The sequence below is a fragment of the Semicossyphus pulcher genome, unplaced genomic scaffold (assembly GCF_022749685.1).
Source record: "Semicossyphus pulcher isolate SPU_LCO1_2020_fin unplaced genomic scaffold, fSemPul1.0.p SCAF_6, whole genome shotgun sequence".
NCBI lineage: Eukaryota > Metazoa > Chordata > Actinopteri > Labriformes > Labridae > Semicossyphus > Semicossyphus pulcher.
Window position 1 is genome coordinate 7082318 of NW_027211737.1, and position 18202 is coordinate 7100519.

At 43.3% G+C, this 18202-nt stretch overlaps 1 protein-coding gene across 1 annotated transcript in view; it reads left to right on the forward strand.

Moving 5' to 3' along the window:
• kremen1 (kringle containing transmembrane protein 1) overlaps nucleotides 1-18202 on the forward strand; it is a 78804-nt gene that overhangs the window by 56687 nt on the left and 3915 nt on the right. Inside the window, exons 4-8 of the mRNA XM_069683143.1 lie at nucleotides 7713-7837; nucleotides 10274-10427; nucleotides 11894-12226; nucleotides 16643-16879; nucleotides 17458-17542. Of these exons, the coding sequence (XP_069539244.1) occupies nucleotides 7713-7837; nucleotides 10274-10427; nucleotides 11894-12226; nucleotides 16643-16879; nucleotides 17458-17542 (934 nt within the window). The remainder of the gene's footprint in view (nucleotides 1-7712; nucleotides 7838-10273; nucleotides 10428-11893; nucleotides 12227-16642; nucleotides 16880-17457; nucleotides 17543-18202) is intronic.

Genomic DNA, 18202 nt, shown 5'->3' on the forward strand with positions numbered 1-18202 from the left:
TGTTAAAAAACACCACTTACGCATGAACAGGACAAAATCAGCAAAGAGATCAGAGGTACGGCTTTTTCCACAGGGGGCGCCAAAATCAACACAAACAGAAAGTTCCTCACAGGAGCTTTAAGTTTGCAAAACAGATCAGCAGCACATAGAGAGACAAACAAATCAGCCATTGACATGTAAAAAAAACTGATTGAAGAATGAAGGAGTAGAGAAGGCGCACATTTCTCCATGACTGCAATCATTCATTACGGAAACCTCCACAGAGGCGATATCGTTAAGGATCTGTGTGGGCGACATCAGTGCGGCCCTTTAAAGCAGCCTTTGATGCTCCCACGTCCAGGATTCTTCAGACGGTTACTTACAGCCCAGTCAGTGTTTGCTCATTGAGGGAACAAACAAGCAACTAAATGAAATATATCATGTGACTTTTGTTGTTGCCCAAACAATGAATAAATATTTGTGTATGTAGGTGAAGGAAGGGAAGGAGGAAGGAGACACAAATTGTGTTGAATTTGACGTTAAATAGGAGTGTGCAGTGGCTCTGACTCTGAAATATTGAGGCCATTTATGCAAAGCTTGAACAGCTTATAATGAGTGTAAGTATGTTCAACTTTTATTTTGAAAAGACCTTGTTACCATGTGAGATTTTGTGTCAAAATAATACATACATTTTTGAAGAATACTGTTTTCTAATACTTGATTTAAAGAATATGAAAAAGTCAAAATTCCTTCAAGTTGTAATCTCGAAGATCGAGTTTCGTTCTCTTTGGCGGCACCTGTGGCGATAAATGGTAATTGCGGGAGCACACTTCCCAGATATCCAGACAGTGTTGCATGTGTGACGTCCACGGTTGGCTCCGGTTGTAACTCTTGATTTTCCTGGCTGACGGTCGCTTTCCTTTTTAGACTGTTTGCTTCATCTGAGCGTCGAGTTTGTTTCTTTTTTTTTGGATTTTCACTTATTGTTGAAGTTGTATCTGTAGTCATCCATCTTTTCTTTGTTTGTTCAGCCATAGTAGATTACTGTTTACTCGCAACACTTGCAGAGACCGGAAAAGCAGCCACTTAGCTCCACCTACCCTCTCTGGCAGACCAACCACTGCTGGCTGATGGAAAACGTGTCACTAACTGGGCGCCGCTTGTGATTTTTTCCGAAAAAGTCGCCACAGACACCCAGTCTGTAATACTGCAAATGCAAAGGCTTTCATCAGAGGGCCATAGGCTCAATCACCATTGTGTTACCTCATTCAGCGATAGATAATGACTTAACAGACTTTTATTTACATGAAATTCTTCAAGATTATTACTTTAATGTTGTGTTAAATAATGAAATTGGTCAAACAGATAATAGAAAGCATAATCTCTAAAAATGTTTACATGTCCATTTTAAGAAAATGAATCGCCAAATATTTTGATAATCGATAATCGATTGTGATTTTATTTTTTTAAAGATTGTTTTTCTGGCTTTTTGCCTTTATTAGATAAGACAGATAAAGTGAGACAGGAAATGCAGTGAGCAGAGAGTGGGGGGCGACATGCACCAAATGGATCGGCAGTGCAATGAGGACCAGCCAAACCAGGGCCCCCATGTCTGTGATTTCTTAAGCAAAAATATGTAAAGAATTTGCTGTTTTTTTGTCAGTTTGTGAATAGAATTTATATATAATTTATATTTAAATATGAGCTACTCCATGAGTATCTGGTAACAAAATTAAACATTAGTGACGCTGTAGCTCATTGGGTAGAGCGGGCGCCTCATATATAGAGGCCACAGTCCTCGACGCAGCGGCTGCAGGTTCAACTCCCGCCCTCAGCCCTTTGCTGCATGTCATCCCCCACTCTCTCTCTCCCCATATTTATGTCTCTCTTTAGCTGTCCTATAAATAAAGGCAAAAAGGCCCCAAAAATAATAATAATGATAATCGTTAGTTATATTTCAGCACCAAATTTGATACCCCGCTCATATTCTGGTGCTTTATGTAACTTATGTTGGTTTTTATTGCAGGCTCTTGTATCTCCCTTTCTTTACTGTCATCATGTCTCTCGTATAAAGTAGAATTAGGTCGGAGTGTGAGTTCATCTGTCCTACTGAAATCTTTCAGTGTTTTTATGGTGGTCATAAAAGCTTCATATTGTCTCTCTCTGTCTCCTTCTTTCCTCCTCTTTAAAGTAAAAGATATCCGTCATGCTGTTCTGGGTGAGAGCGAGCGAGCGAGCGAGCAAGCGAGCAGCGTCTGGTTGTTAGGAGTAAATCTATTTTGAAAGGAGAGACACCCTTTAAAAAGAAAACACTATCCAATTTTTTTCCTCTACTTCTTTTGCTCCTTACCATCCAGATGGCATAGAAATTTATAACTGTAATTATGTTTCCTTAATAACATGTTTGCCCCCTCAGCTCATCAACCTGCTTGCACGCTGGCTGCCAAGTGCACTTGCCAAAGCCTGCCGCACATGTTTGATGTTGTTGCTTGTATCCCTCTGTGTTGTTCTTTTCTCTCTCTCTCTGATGTGTTTTGGGTCGGCGCTGTTGTTGTGTCTGCTGCATCAACAGAGGTGTCTCCTTTTCCCTGCCAGACAGACACCCATGAACTTTGTTGTTTTGCCTGCCGCCTCCTGTCTGCATTACACGAGTGTTGCATTGTGGGAAGGCCAACTGTAAGTGCTCTGTTCTGCGCTAAGGCAGCAGGCTGCCAGGGTGAGATGAGTCTGGCTGCAGTCGAGCCTTGTTTAGCTCTCTGTGTCTGTTATTTTTTTACTTTGTGGGAGACTCCCCCTCCCGCTGCGACCTCCTGAGGTTTTCGGAGGTCTGGTCTGAGCTGACTGGAGCGTTTATGCACCTTGTGTTTCCTCCATTTCTCCCCTCTGGCTCGTTAAAGTCTAAATTCCACCGACAGCTTTGAAGTGTGTTTGTGCGTTTTTTCTTTTATTGTACACGGAGTTATTTGCACTTGTTGCGCCTGCAAAGCAGATGTTTTAAAGAAAGAATACTTTGCTCAGGATTTCCCATGCACGGACATTTAACACTGTATTTTGGATAAATGTTGTTCATGTGAAGAATGTGCGCCTTCCTCATCTCCTGCTCCTTACAAACCTCCGACTCTGTGGTGCGATCCGATCCCACCACCTGCTGCTCTTCAGCCAGCGCTTCGCAGCCTCTGGGATGAGAAGAGGACAAAGACAGATAAATTGACTGCAGTCTGCAATCTTCCTGTCAAAGCAAAATGAAAAAGGAGCACTGCTGCCTTTAATCTGGCTGTTGAGCCCTGCAGTAGCATTTTCTCCTCCACTTTTCAAAAGCTCCATTGAAGTGGTAGCTGCCTGCCTTGCTCGGAGGGAGGTTGCTGGTTCCCGACCAGGTGTTTATCTGTGGTCTCTTCTCATCTCCCCTCCTGCACACTTCAGCGGGGTTAATCAAGTGCATGCTTAAGTGAGGGATAGAAAGGGAACTGCTGCTACAGCACTGTCCTGTCTCACCCTGATAATATGAAACATTCATATTACTGTCATGTTTGCCTTTAACCTGTCAGATAATCTGGCCTGTAATTCCACAAGTGTGCGCCCGGGAGTCTCGCTGCATAATTCAAACAACAATATTAATCAATTTTTAAAGCTTTGGAGTGGTTATGGCTGGAAAAAGAGTCACATTGCACTTGATTTACTTTTAGGTATTTAGTTTGAGGTATTTTTCTTCAAGTGTTGAGTCATGTGTCAAACACAGTTACGCCAGCAGGGAATCACGGCTGCGGCCAAAATCCCACCGGTTACTTTACGGTCAGCAGACGTTGGTGAAGAGCAGCCGTCTCTCTGCCAGGCTCTTTCTCTCCATGTCTCTGCTCTCTCTGCCTTCATTTTTCAAATCTGTGGAATCTGAACCATGTCACACTTTTTCCCCTGAAAGCCTTTGTGCCTCATTCTTACATAAACAGAAAGAATCTGCAGCATCTGTTGTGCATGTCGAGGAGCTTTCTTTGTGGCAACCAAACATTTACATTGGCAACCCCAAAGACGAAGCACATGTGTGGTCTTTTGTCAGGGGTTACTCCAGTTCATGAAGGCTGTTTGAGTGATTCCCCTCTACAATGGTGTTCTAAATATTGTAATCGAGCTGCATGTTAATCCATCCTTTTTTTTCCTTTTGAAGAATACAAATAAAATGAACTCTGACAGGCTTGTAAAAGTGTTTTTCAGTTTCTTCCTGCCAACAACTTGGAGCCAGTTGTTCACTGGTGGAGCAGGCTGTTGTCAGTGGAGCAGGCAGCGACACAGTGATAAAGCTCCTGAGATGTTCTGTTCTAGGACAGCGTCAGTCGACCAAACCAGGGGACCAACTGTGCCACAGTCTCAGAGCGTGTTGTCAGACTTCCACAAAGCAGAGCTCTGTTGTTGCACACAAAAACACATGACACGCTCCTGCGTAATAACTAACTTCCGATCAAATGAATGTCTTTCTCCCTTTCATCAATCGGTGGGAAAAGTGCGTTGCGGAAATTCCCTGGAAAATTGCGTTTGTATTCAACAAAGCAAATCAGCTCTCTTGTCGTGGAAAATTCACATTCTTCCACGTACGTTCAGAAAATATCAAGTGTAACCCCACTGATTTCAGTCTTTTGAATATTTTAGAGTCAGAGCCAAACTAAAACATTAGATTTGTACTATTTCTCCTTTGATTTGATTTCCTCTTCCAGGTCGTTTTGAGTTCACAAGTCTGAAAGAAAACTACGCTCACCGGCCACTTCCTTAGGCACACCTGAAAAATCGAATGTAATCCAACACACCAGCGCAGTCATAAGATTTGCATTTATTTTGTCTGTAATGTACAGGCTTTTTCCTAAGCTGTCATAGAGGTGTTGAATCAATGATATTTCAGCGTCAAGGTCGTAATAGGTGGTTGGGATATACCAATGACTGTATGTATAGATGGACGAGGCGTCTCCATCTGCTCCCATTGTAGAAAGTGATGCCAAAATAGCCCCTGTGATAGGCGCTGCCATCTTGCGATGGTGACTTCACTTGGAGCCAGAGTCTGCGTAGTAGAGATCAGCGGGTGGCGCTGCCGTAGCCACTTCCGCTAACCAAAACACACACTTAACTTACCGCAAAAGCGGCAAGAATCCTGCACATCAGCGTGTTTAACAGCAGAACAGCTTCTCTGTGGTTAACGTTCACAGGTATGGAAACTTCAATGACTGTAGTGATTGTTTTAGTTATGTCTCCTCTCTCCGTTCCTCCTCTACTCTGCTAATCCGGAACTGATCGGCCGCAGGAGCCGTATTGGTCAACAGAGCTGTCAATCATCATTTTTACAGCATCAAATAACTAATTAAAAATAAACTTGTCAGAAAAATGAACACTTGGACATAAATCAGCATGATAAGGACTAGCTATAATGACAGAAACCATGTTTGAGAAAAATGTATTTGACGTGTATTTTGATTTTATAGTTTGACTCATGTCCCATCTGTTAACATGGAAGAGGCAGGCTTTATGACCTATACTGCAGCCAGTCAGCAGGGGGCGCCCAAAACGTTTTGGCTTCACTTTTAGGGAGCTGTCATGTCGTCCATCATTTTATACAGTCTATGGTCTGTACTGAGCTGCATTATATTCAGAGGTGTTCCTAATGCTCTGGCCCCCTCATGTATGTAAATAGGGAGGACAAAAAATTAGAGACACATCTCAATATAATTTAGTTCAGTACAACACCATCTTTAACTACGGCCTCAGTAATAAACATCATTGAACTTATACACTTCCGACTCTCAACAAAACAAAAGCCAACAAAACCTAAACTTCATAAAAGCAGAGTCTGTGGCAGTGCTGTTGTATTAGAGGTGGTCCAGGTCCAGGTGTACCCAATGAAGGGGCCGGTGAGTGTAGATTTAAAACAGGAAACCTCAGTCACTCTTTCTCTGAACTACAGAGGTGTGTGCTTCACTTTATTTGCACTTTCACAGAAACGTTGATGATGAAATCAAAGATGTTTGATAAAGAACATGATTGTTTCCTAATGTCACATGCTTTTGGTTATTTGCATCCACGTCGTGTCTGGGACACGGCCTGTGCTCGTGTCTTCTCCTAACGAGCTCTAGTCGCATGAAATCAAATCAAAATAGACCAAAGAGCTTTGGGGTAGATATTTTTCATACTTGCGGTGGAAATTACTTTTACGTTGTGCATTTACTTCTGTTTGCCAAATTCGTTTCACCTCAGAAATTGGAAATGAAACAAGAGTAAGCCTGTTTGAATCACAATGAAAAACAAATCACAACAGGGGTTATAGACTGCGGGACGCTTTGTTGGCACTTCCTGAGCTGTTACGTTTAATTTAAGGGCTTTGGAGTGTTTAATCACGGCACTGGATTTGAAAGATTGCATAGTATTTGGTGAACACACATTGGATTAACGGAGGCGGGCTGATTCGTCTGACTGGAATATAACCTGGAGAGGTGTCAACATTCATGTTCCATCAATCTGTTTGGTCTGTGATCAACACCTGCGATTGTTGGCCTATTTATGTCACATATCCCCAGGTCCCACCTAACACACATCTGAGTGGTTGCAACAACAGTTAAAACCAGGAGGGCGTCAAAAAGTGAAGTTTTCTGCTGTTTTCTGAAAACTCGACCAAAGTACATCTCAGGTGTCTTTCTGCAACCCAAAACTTTTTAGCTTTAATTTTTGCTCATGCATTAAAGAGGGGGTATTATGCTGTTTCTCATTTTAAGACATAATGTTACAATGTTGGATGTTCAGACTAAACGTGAGTGAAGTTTTAAATCTGTAGGTAAAAGTATGTTCTCGGCTCAGTCTGCAGGCTGCTGTGAACGACAGGTTTCACACTGTTTTTTCCACACTCTGCACTTCGTGACGTCACAAAGGCTTCGGAGAGCTGGCCAATCAGAAGAAAGTGGGCTTGTAGGGGCGGGGTTTCTTAAAGAGACAGATCTGACTGAGTCTGGTTTTTTTTAACTGTAAATTATGCTAAGCTACTCCACAGGTACCACAGAGTGAAATCGGAAGCTTGAAATTAGCATAATACCCCCCTTTAATATCACGTTGGTGCCCTCACAGGTTTAAATCTTACCTGTGTAAATGTACCTAAAGTGTTGGACTTTTCTTTCTTCCCCATGCTGCAGTTTATCAAATACCCTCTGGAACACATCATAGCTAACTTCTTTCAAAAATCTCTCAACAACAGGAAACACTAACACATGTACAAAACATTATATCCATAATCTATCTCAGCTTGCGCTTACATCTGAGTCCAGCTCTCACTATGACCCCTCTTCTCCCCCACCTCGTCCTCCATTACCCCTCGCCTCCTCCTCTTCTTTTGTTTTCTTCACTGATCAAATTGTTGGCTTGCTTGTCGTCAATTTACACCAACATATTCATACAGAGGCCTCAAAAAACCTCTTGACTGTGTCACCATGGATCTGTCTTTGGGGATGTGTCTGTGACGCAGAGTGCTAATCACAAACATGATTATAGAAGCATGAGGAAGTCACACAGCGTTCCTTGTGTTTCAGAGAAAACAAACCAGTGACTGATCCCTGATGAATCTGGAAGGAGATCTGGATATTATTGTATCAAATTGATAAAATAAATCATCCATGATGTTTGCACAGGAAATACTAATGATCAGAGTTACAGAATGCACTGAAGTTGTTTTGCCTGTTTTTTAACCTTCCATCTGTCCTGTCCTTTCACAGTGCCTGGGAACCTCGGCTGCTTCAGAGACAGCGGTGATCCGCCCACTCTGTCCGGCACCAGCGAGACCTCCAACAAGCTCACCATCCAGAACTGTATAAGCTTCTGCAGGAAGCAGAGATACAGGGTAAGATATCAAAGTGAAGCATGCATATTGCATATATAAAGCATTATATTTTATTTGGACTCATATTAAAGTCGGCAGCTTCTGAAGGAGAAAATATTAGAAACTGTAAAAGACTTGTCTGTAAGTGCTGCCGTCTTCATTCTGGCACTCACTCTGGAAAGTTTCAAAGTTTCCTCTGAGTGGAAGAAAAAGCGTCCGGTCAATTGCCTGTGTCATGTCTAAAATGGACACGAGCTGTCTCCTGCAATAGTCAGGCTTTTATGTAAATCATCTGCATTTACGGGCAGCTTCCTGACAGTTATTACCATGATGCCCCGTGCTGTCTATGCCCTCTTTATTCAGCCATCAAAGTCCCCGTTTCAAACCAACCAGCAGATGACAAATCATCACAGCAATCAAGGCTGACAGCTGGAAATGAATGGTTATTAGCCCAGTGGGCACCTCCTCCTCTGTGCATTTTCCTCATCTCTGAGTCTGGCATGCCATTGTCCCAGCTCTAAACAGTGCCAGGTGTTCACTTTCTGTCTCAGCAGATCCGCTTCAGCTCCGTCTGCACTGACAGATACTGACAGCCCCCCCCCCTCCCCTCTCACTCCAGCAGATGTTACAGGAAGTGGTGGCAGATTGGCATCGTCTGTCTATCCTTGGACTGTCACCGTTCGTAATGCACATGTGGAGCGTCAGTGCTCGGAAGTACGGATCCCGCGTGACTTTCTGACAAAGAGCATGCCTGATGAGTTAGACAGCGATCCGTCGCTCTGTTTGCTCCTCCAGAAGTATTCACGTTGGTGTTACTTCATCAGATAGAATAATGCAACAAGGACGTGGCTTTCTACGTGTTGGCGAGTGCAGAGGCTTGATAAATTCCTGTTCCATGAGAAGAGACGTAGAGTGGGAAATGATGCAGTACCTTCAGTTGTGTGAATTCATGCAGCGCCTCAAATTTGAACAATGGTGTCCTTTTCGATGAAGGACAAGGCTCTTTTGAGAACAAGCCCCCGGTGGCGAGGTCACGATCTGTGAATGTTTTTTTACATTCCTGCTCCGACGCTTTCAGGAACACTTTACCAACAGTTTGATCTGATATCTAGATACGAGCTCTTTGTGTTAGGTTTATTTTCTACAGCATGTGTGCAGCTGAGTGTTTGAAAGGAGGCTTCTAATCAACTGAGAGGTTGTGATTGTTCAGACTCAGGCGACAGCCTCTTGTCATCATGAGAGAAGAAGCAGTTATCTAACATTAGAATGAAGTCACTGTAATTTGAGGAGCATGCAGTGAATTGTTTACTTAATTTAGACACAATTTCACATAAAGCTGCCAACACAAAACCTATAAATCTACTCTGACATCGGCTATAGTCTGACAACGATGTAGCCTCTGGGGACAACGGTGAACATGTCGGGCGTGTAGCCAGCAGTCACCGATAAACGACTTCCATTCAACACTTCCTTTTCCACGTGCTGCATCATTACAGAAAAAGAAACCGTTTTTCTTGTGATTGACTTTAATTAAAGGCTCGGCAAGTTTTGCCGAAATTTCAACATCATGATGCAGATTTGTACAAAGTAAAAATGACGCTTTGTCAGCTCTGTCCTCAAGAGGAGAAGAAAACTACTTTATAAATGCTCGTTTGTTGAACGGAGGTTGGATTGATCTAATGCATTCGAGGAAGTCTGTAAATCTGAACGCTGAACAGCTTAAAGGGAATTTGTCTCAAGTTGAATGTTAGATCTAGAGCAGATTGTTAGCTGTTAGCATGCAGATGTCTGTTTATAGAGATTAATAAGAAGCTAAATCGTTGTCAGATGACGCTGATGGGAGCCAGGATGTTATTATGGTGGATTACGTTCCGCCTGCTTTTGCTCTCCTCACGGATGGTTTTTACTGCAGCCTGCTGATACGTGATTGGTCAATACTACTCGGACTACAAGCGTAGTACAAACGGAAACCAGAACACTTGCCGTCCCTAAAATCCACGTCCCTGCCGACAGATTCTACATTTCTTTGTAGAATCTGATAATAGAGATTATAAATGTGTTAATATTTTGCATATTTGGTTCATCATGTACAGTCTTGTGTACATTCTTTTAGAAAGTAGGGTTGCTGGTTTGGCTCAGTTGGTAGAGCAGACGCCCCATATACAGAGGCTACAGTCCTCGACATACCGATCGCAGGTTCGATTCCCGCTGCCGATAATTTAGTGCATGTCTCACCTCAGCTGTCATATTAAATAAAGGCAAAAGCCCCCCCAAAAAATAAAAACAATTTTTTAGAAAGTAGAAAACACAGCTTCAGTTGTTGGAATCATTCCTTCTGTGTTCTGCTCTCTCCGTCCCTTGCCGAATGGAATTATAATGAATAGCATTATGGAAGGCCTTACCCAAAGTTTGTTTTGAATTGCATTGATTTGCATAATTCCTTTTGTGATTTTGCAGCTCGCTGGTATGGAGTCAGGATATGCCTGTTTCTGTGGCAACGAAGTGGACCTGCGTGACCACGGCGAGTCGCCCAGCATGGAGTGTAACCACGTTTGCTTCGGCGACCACACCCAGCCCTGCGGGGGCGACGGCTGGGTCATCATCTTTGACAGTAAGTGTTTGGACTTGTATCGCTCTTAGGTCTGACTCTGTCATAAACTTTAACTCTAATATTTGCAAAGTGTTATACGATTGTGCTCTCTTACAAATGCTCCTGTATCTGTGTTAAGAACCCTTTGTCTCAGCCTGCAGTTTGTCATAACCAAAGTCAGGAACAGGTCTGTCAATGCTTGTGTCATGTTAACACCTCTCATCAAATATGTTTTGTTTAATCAATCTTAAGTTCACCTGCAGAAGGCACAGGAGTAAATTTACTTGCCACAAACACTCCTCCTTTCTTACACACTGCTGTGATCAGACCTACAGCCTTCCACAACACTTATAACTATAGTTGACAACATTAAATATGTAGTTAATAGCTTTTTCTTATAGCTGCATTCAATAGCTTTTTTCATTTCTGATCCTGTCACTAAAGTTTTGTAAGTTAACTATGCACTACTCCAACTTTTTACTCAAATTCTGTAACTTAAAGACGCCTCCATCAAAAGGAAATCAAGTGTTAACCTCATAAACATCTCCATGTGATGTTCTTCATGTGCTACAAGACATATCAGGGACAACATCAGCAGTCATCTCCATGGCTGGGCCTGTCTGCTTTTAAACTGCAGTGTACCAAGGACAGGCTGAACAACACGTTTTCAGATTGGCAGGTTTGAGACATCACAAACCTAAGGAGCCCGTTGGACGGGGTGACGCTATGCATAGCATTATGTGCAACCTGTGGCAACCACTTCACCAATGCTCGAGCCAGCTGGGACCGCCATCTTAATTTTTGCACTCATGGCTGACTACTAACTACTAAACCCTGGCAGAGATGTATTTTGTATTCGCGACAAAGGGGGCGGTTGGAAGTTTGTACAGTAGGCGGGAACTATGCGAATTCAGGAATTTTTAATGAGGGAGGAGGAGGAGGAGATGCCTTGGGAGGATTTTTACATTTTTAATTAAATGTATTTTGCAGAAAAAAACATATCAGACGCAATTCATTATTTTTAGCAGAGCATTTTATGTCTTAAAACATGACCGGAGCTGCTCTTTAAGGTATTTGAGTTCCGACCTTTCTGTATCAAAAATTTGTGCCACTAAAACCTGATACGACAGCCGGCTGTAAACCTTAAGGATCGTAACTGGTAGTAGAAACATTTAATTTTAGAGCAACATTGAAAAAGAATCAGGGTCGATCAGCGTACCAGTGTGAATATGGATCAGTCACATCACATCGCACACATAAGGCACATCGCCTTAATAAAGTCAGTGATAGGCCAATTTGGTAAATCAAATTCATCCTTTCTTATTAGGTGTTATGAAAACATTTTACATGATATTGTCAGCCTGAAACACCAAACCCAGTTATTAGCTTATAGACTAAAAGTAATCTTAATAACCTCAGCAACATCTAAGCTTTAGCAGCCAATGTCACTGACTATTTCTCCTTATTTTTCCCGCTCTTTCTATCAGCTCGGGTGGGGGCCTGCGGTGGGAACTATTCCTCCCCATCAGGAGTCATCTACTCCCCTGACTTCCCTGACAAGTACAGTGCTGGTCGCGTTTGCTACTGGACTATCCAGGTCCCTGGATCCTCCGCCATCCTCTTCAACTTCACCTTTTTCGACATCTCGGACCAGACGGACATGGTGGAGCTGCTGGATGGTTACACCAACCAGGTGCTGGCTCGCTTCGACTGGCGCAGCCCGCCGAGGGAGCTGGTGAACGTCACGGGCGACTTCGTCATTCTGTACTTCTACTCGGACCGCACCAACCAGGCTCAGGGATTTGCTCTGCTTTACCAAGGTAGGATTTTACTTCTGTATTTCTGTATTTCTGGTGAATTCTGCTGTAAAGTTGTGCATTTGCAGGGGACATATTTTAGCTATGCAATCAATTTTCTATTATGCTCATGTGTTTTTGAATCACGTTGGTAAAGTTCGTTTTGTTTTAAAATTGTACACATATTTTATTTCAATTATTTTTCGGAGCCTCTCCTTCCTCTTGAAACGAACAAGCTGTTTATCATTCAAAGCTGACAGTATTTGGAGTGAGTCCAAAGTTGTAGAAAACATCGCTGCTCTGGGATCGGTTATTCGGCCTTATATGTACGAGCCAGAATCAGCAGGAAGTATCACAATGGTAAGTTGAAATCTCGACAACGACTTGACTACAAGCTCGTGCAAGAAGGCAGCCTGAGGTGAATGACGGTGAATGACGATTGGTCGGTTCCAGTGAAAGCAAGGTTCTACGTAGAAACGTGCAGCTGTTCTGAACGGCCCATTTCAGAGGCGACCTTATTAAAAATGTCATTCTGGAAAAACACGAAATTATGCAGTTTTCACTTTTTCACTGTGAACAATAAACACCCAAACGTCAGAACATAAGAATACCCATGTAAAAGATATGGCCCCTTTAAGCATGGGGCCTCATGGGGATTGACTCACTTTTTGAGCCAGCCTCAAGTGGCCACTCAAGGAACTGCAGTTTTTGGCACTTCCACGTTGGCTTCATCTTTCAACCCCGGAGGGAACCCACCTAAAGCCTCATTTGCATGATCAGGTGCTTGTCGACTTGCTGGCTCCGTGATGGCGTTTTGCATAGCAGCCCTGGCTGTTGGCTCTGGTGTGGCAGTTGTCGCACCAGTGGCAGGCCCTTTTCTCTTTTCATTTGCTAGTCAATGTCTCACAGCCCCGGGGTGATGCTGCATATGTAAATAATGTTTTGTTTTTCTAGGAACTCGCTCTCCTATCGAGCTGCAGCAGGTTGCTTCGCTTCTCCAGAGTGTTGCTCAGTGAATTGCAGAGCAAGTTTTATGCCACCTACATACAAAATACTGTGATACGATGCTTTGTGCCTTCTGATAGCGTGATTTCACCGTTGAGCAGACATGTAGCTGCGCTAACCCAAGAGCTCGTAGGAAATGTTCTCATGCCGGACTAATGGGGAAAATGTGATAAGACTAATGTGGGAGAAGAAAAGCTGTCCTCTGCTGTTTTCATGTTTTGTTCTCTTCAAGTCTCAATCCACCAACAATGATTTAATAGATTAATTTCTGGAGACACGAGAGAAGCACGGCCTGATATAATTCAGTGTAGGTGACATTCAAGCTCACAGCTTGTTACACTGGGAGGCAATCTGTCCCCATTCCTCCCTCTCCGCCTCCATTTGTTATATTTCTCGCCCGCTGGCGTTACAGTAAAAACAATATTCAAAGGTCAAAATCCTCTAACCTCTGGACAGGCACGATCCTTTCTGCACCGCGTCTCAGTTCTTGTTTTGCGTGAGGAGGCGTCATGTAGCCGAGAAATGGAATCTGAGAAGTGATATCAGAAAAGGTCACCTCCTGAAATAATGGAGTTTTTTTTTTTTTTACAGAGACATGAGGAGAAAAATAGTGAGCAATTTGTATTCAGAGAGAAAAGGAGAGAAACTGAAAGAGAAAGACAACAGTCAGACTGAGTATGGGCACAAAGTACACTGAATATCTCCTCTGTGGCACGCTGAGTGGTCCAAACGGTAATTTCAGGATAAATGCTCTCAGATGATAGAGATGGCAGAGCTGAGCCCGGGTTTGAAGTGTGGTATTTTGTTTGCAAATGGGGAACATGTGGGAAGTTGTGGGAACATCACAGTCAGGTTGAGCCGTTTTATGAAACGAAAAAGAAATCCCACGCTGCTTAAACATCCAACCACCATTCATGGAAGAGTGGAAGAGGCCTGGATCAAACCGTATTTAGAAGTCGTTCTGGGTGTTTGATTTTACCTACATGGGACACGAGACGGGTGGAGTTAAACTTTAGTTCAGAGAGTCTACATGGAGCAAACTTTTAATAAAGAACTAGGAGAACAGGCGGGGTTAACCCTTCTGCTATGGATGACATCATGTTTCATGAATGAACTTACTCACTACCTCCACTGTGATTGGTTGAGCGGTCTGCATCAGTTAATGATATAATATAAATCAAACAGACAGACAGACAGAAAGAGAGGGAGGGAGGGAGGGATGGACAGACACATACATAGACAGACAGACAGATAGAGAGACAGACACATACATAGACAGACAGACAGATAGAGAGACGGAGACATATATAGACAGACAGACAGAGAAACGGAGACATATATAGACAGACAGACAGAGAAACAGACACATACATAGACAGACAGACAGACAGACAGATAGACAGAAAGAGAGGGAGGGACGGACGGACGGACAGACAGACGGACAGTCACATACATAGACAGACAGACAGATAGAGAGACAGACAGACACATACATAGACAGACAGACAGACAGACAGACAGACACATACACAGACAGACAGACAGACAGACAGACACATAGATAGATAGATAGACAGACAGACAGACAGACAGAGAGGGACGGACGGACGGACAGACAGACACATACACAGACAGACAGACAGACAGACAGACAGACACATAGATAGATAGATAGACAGACAGACAGACAGACAGAGAGGGACGGACGGACGGACAGACAGACACATACATAGACAGACAGATAGACAGACAGATAGACAGACAGACAGACACATAAATAGATAGACAGACAGATAGACAGACAGACAGACACATAGATAGATAGACAGACACATAGATAGATAGACAGACAGACAGACAGACAGAGAGGGACGGACGGACGGACAGACAGACACATACATAGACAGACAGACAGACTGCAAGGACACACTTAAGCCACCGCCCACACAGGGGAACGACCCTCGCTCGGTGTTACAAACTGGTTTTAGGGCTCCAGCACTTTCCTCCTGTGAACTGGTTAAAGTCTCCAGTTGGGAGGAGTTGCTTCTATAGCGGCCTGCTAGCTTGTAATGCTAACCCAGCTAATGTCACAGCCTCAATACCTGCAAAAAAAAGTCAAACCACCAGGGGAGCTGTGGCAGAGTATGTTTCTGCTCCATTGTTTGTTTTTCTTGCCAATTCCCACCAGGTGCAGGATGGGAAATGATCTCAGCAGCATTCCAGATGTAGTCTTTTAAATAGTGACCCTGTGAGATACTCAGTCTTGAATCTGCATAGTCTGTGACTAAAATGTCTTTAGACATGAGAGGTGTCAAATGTTGTTTTTTCATAGTACTTCTAATGTCTTCTTGTGCATATTAAAGAGTCCTCTGAGCTGCCTTTACCTGCCCTCTAAACTTGGGAGTAAGTTTTGGTGCTATAATGCTTTTAGCAAACAATGACTCGGACAAAAAACAGGAGTCTAAAAGTAGCAACCAACATGATGTTGTTTTTTTGGCAGGCTCTCCCCTAGTGTTACCTTTTGCCTCAGGATGTTTTGTGACTACGTCCTTAAACTTATGATTATCATAATATGTATTTTTTATTTCTTCTTCACGCCCGACTGCCAGAATTGAAAGAGGCATCAACATCTCCATTCTTTATGAGATGTGTAAGTCAAATTAGAAAAGCAGTTGTTATTCTACAGTTGTTTTCCTTCACTAAACCTTGCTGGTTTAAATCGACATGTAAGAACAATAATGAGACAGTCATGTGAGCTAGATTAATTAAAGTGTGACACAGTCCACAGTTTGTTTCTCCGGAGCAGTGTTTCAGAAGTAGGAGAAGGAAAATTTGACTCTAAATAAATCACACCTTTGTTTAGGAGGAGTAAATGAAAGGCAGAGGAGATCTTATTTAGGGTATTGCTTTCCACTGGAAACTCATAATTGAGTTGAAGTAGTGCACGCTCTCTGGCACCGTTGTTTTATGAAGCAAACTCGGCCCATCTGGTGCTGCGAGCGGCTTAAAGGAAACAGAATTTATTGCAAACACTTTTTGAATCATGTCTGAAGCGGACAGAGGAGCTCTCAACACCACATGTTTACAGCACGCATGAGTGTTTTTACAAAGTAGTTCTGTTTCTGAAAAAATGCTGTGAGTATTAAATATTGGCTCGTGACCCTGTGTATACTTTCAACAACATGATCAACATGATGTATCCTATTACTGCATGCTCGCTGCCACCGCCCAGTTTACCCAGGGGAATAATTAAAGGGGGCGTTAAGTGATGTGTGCGCTAAACTTGTAGAAATTACAACAACATGGCCGACCTTTTGCTCTTGCTCAGAGGACGGACCAATCACGACTCCTCTCCCTCGATGCTATGCCAAAAAAATCTTTATTATTTAAGTTTGAGGTGTATATAAAAATCACTTCTTGTTCTTGTTTCCGCAGCACTGAGAAGCCAGGACACCAGAACAATGGAGGCTGAGGGAGATGACGAGGAAGAAGGAGACGTCTCCAGCACGGCCGGACCTCAGCTAGCCGGCAGCGTCACAGAGAGATCAAACAGCACCTCTAACGGACGCTCCACCCAGATCCTCTACGTGATCACGTCCAGCCCCGGTAAACCGGAGCACAACATGCCAGGTCAGTGGGCTGGACGCGGCGAGACCACCGGCCACAGCGCTAGTATGTTACACCCATGGTTCACTGCACCCACTGCACCTCTCTCTACCTCTGCAGGGATGTCGTTGGCAGGTTTCCTTGCTCGAGCTCCCACTTAGCATGACCTGATTTCTCTGAAAGTATTCAAATCTTTGTAGTTTGATGAGAGGCTTCTGGAGGCTTCGGCCCAGAGTGACTTCCTGTGATCATAGATATGCTGCGTGACTCTGCTGTCAGTGACTCAAAACTGAAGTTACTTTGGGTCCCTGCTGATCACAATCAGGCCTCTTGTCGGAGCTTGGCAGGGTGGACTGACGTGTTCTGTTCCTTTTCTTTTCACGTCCTTTAAACATGATTCCTTCCACACTCTGAGCACTCTGTCTCAAAAGGCTATCAGATGTATTTCTCAACCTGAAGAGAACAGATGTGCACTGATAAAGCATCCACGTTTCTTGACAGTTTGCTAGCTGAATGCTACTAACAGGTGCGCTAGCAGTGCTTGAATAATTCTTTGCTTGCTAATTCTCTCAGTCTGCTTCAGTTTGTTTTCATCAGCGTAATTATGATATCTGATGTTACTGTGTGTCTCTCTCTCTCTCTAGTGTGGACCATTTACGCTCTGGCTGCTCTCCTCATACTGACAGTCATAGCCATGGTGGCAAAGCTGCTGCTGCATATCACAGTCAAGTAAGTAGGAGGGTGTTTTACATTTTAAAGCATTCAGCAACAGTGATAACAGTATGATGGTTATATAGGAAAAAGATCAATGAACAGGACAATACTCACGCTTAAAGTGATAATCTAAATCTCATAATCTCATCTAAATAAATGTCTGTTAAGTCACTATCTATCGCTCTTAATGAGGTAACACAGTGTTGACTGAGCCTATGGACCACTGATGGAAGCCTTTGCATTCGCAGTATTACAGACTGAAATCACAAGCGGCGCCCAGTTAGTGACGCGTTTTCCATCACCCAGCAGTGGTTGGTCTGCCAGAGAGGGTAGGCGGAGCTAAGCGGCTGCTTTTCCGCTCTCTGCAAGTGTTGTGAGTAAACAGTAATCTACTAAGGCTGAACAAACAAAGAAAAGATGGATGACTACAGATACAACTTCAACAAGAAGTGAAAATCCAAAGAAAAAGAAACAAACTCGACGCTCAGATGAAGCAAACAGTCTGAAAAGGAAAGCGACCGTCAGCCAGGAAAATCAAGAGTTACAACCAGAGCCAACCATGGACGTCACACATGCGACACTGTCTGGATATCTGGGAAGTGTGCTCCTGCAATTACTGTTTATGGCCATAGATGGCACCAAAGAGAAGGAAACTGAGATCTTCGAGATTACCAC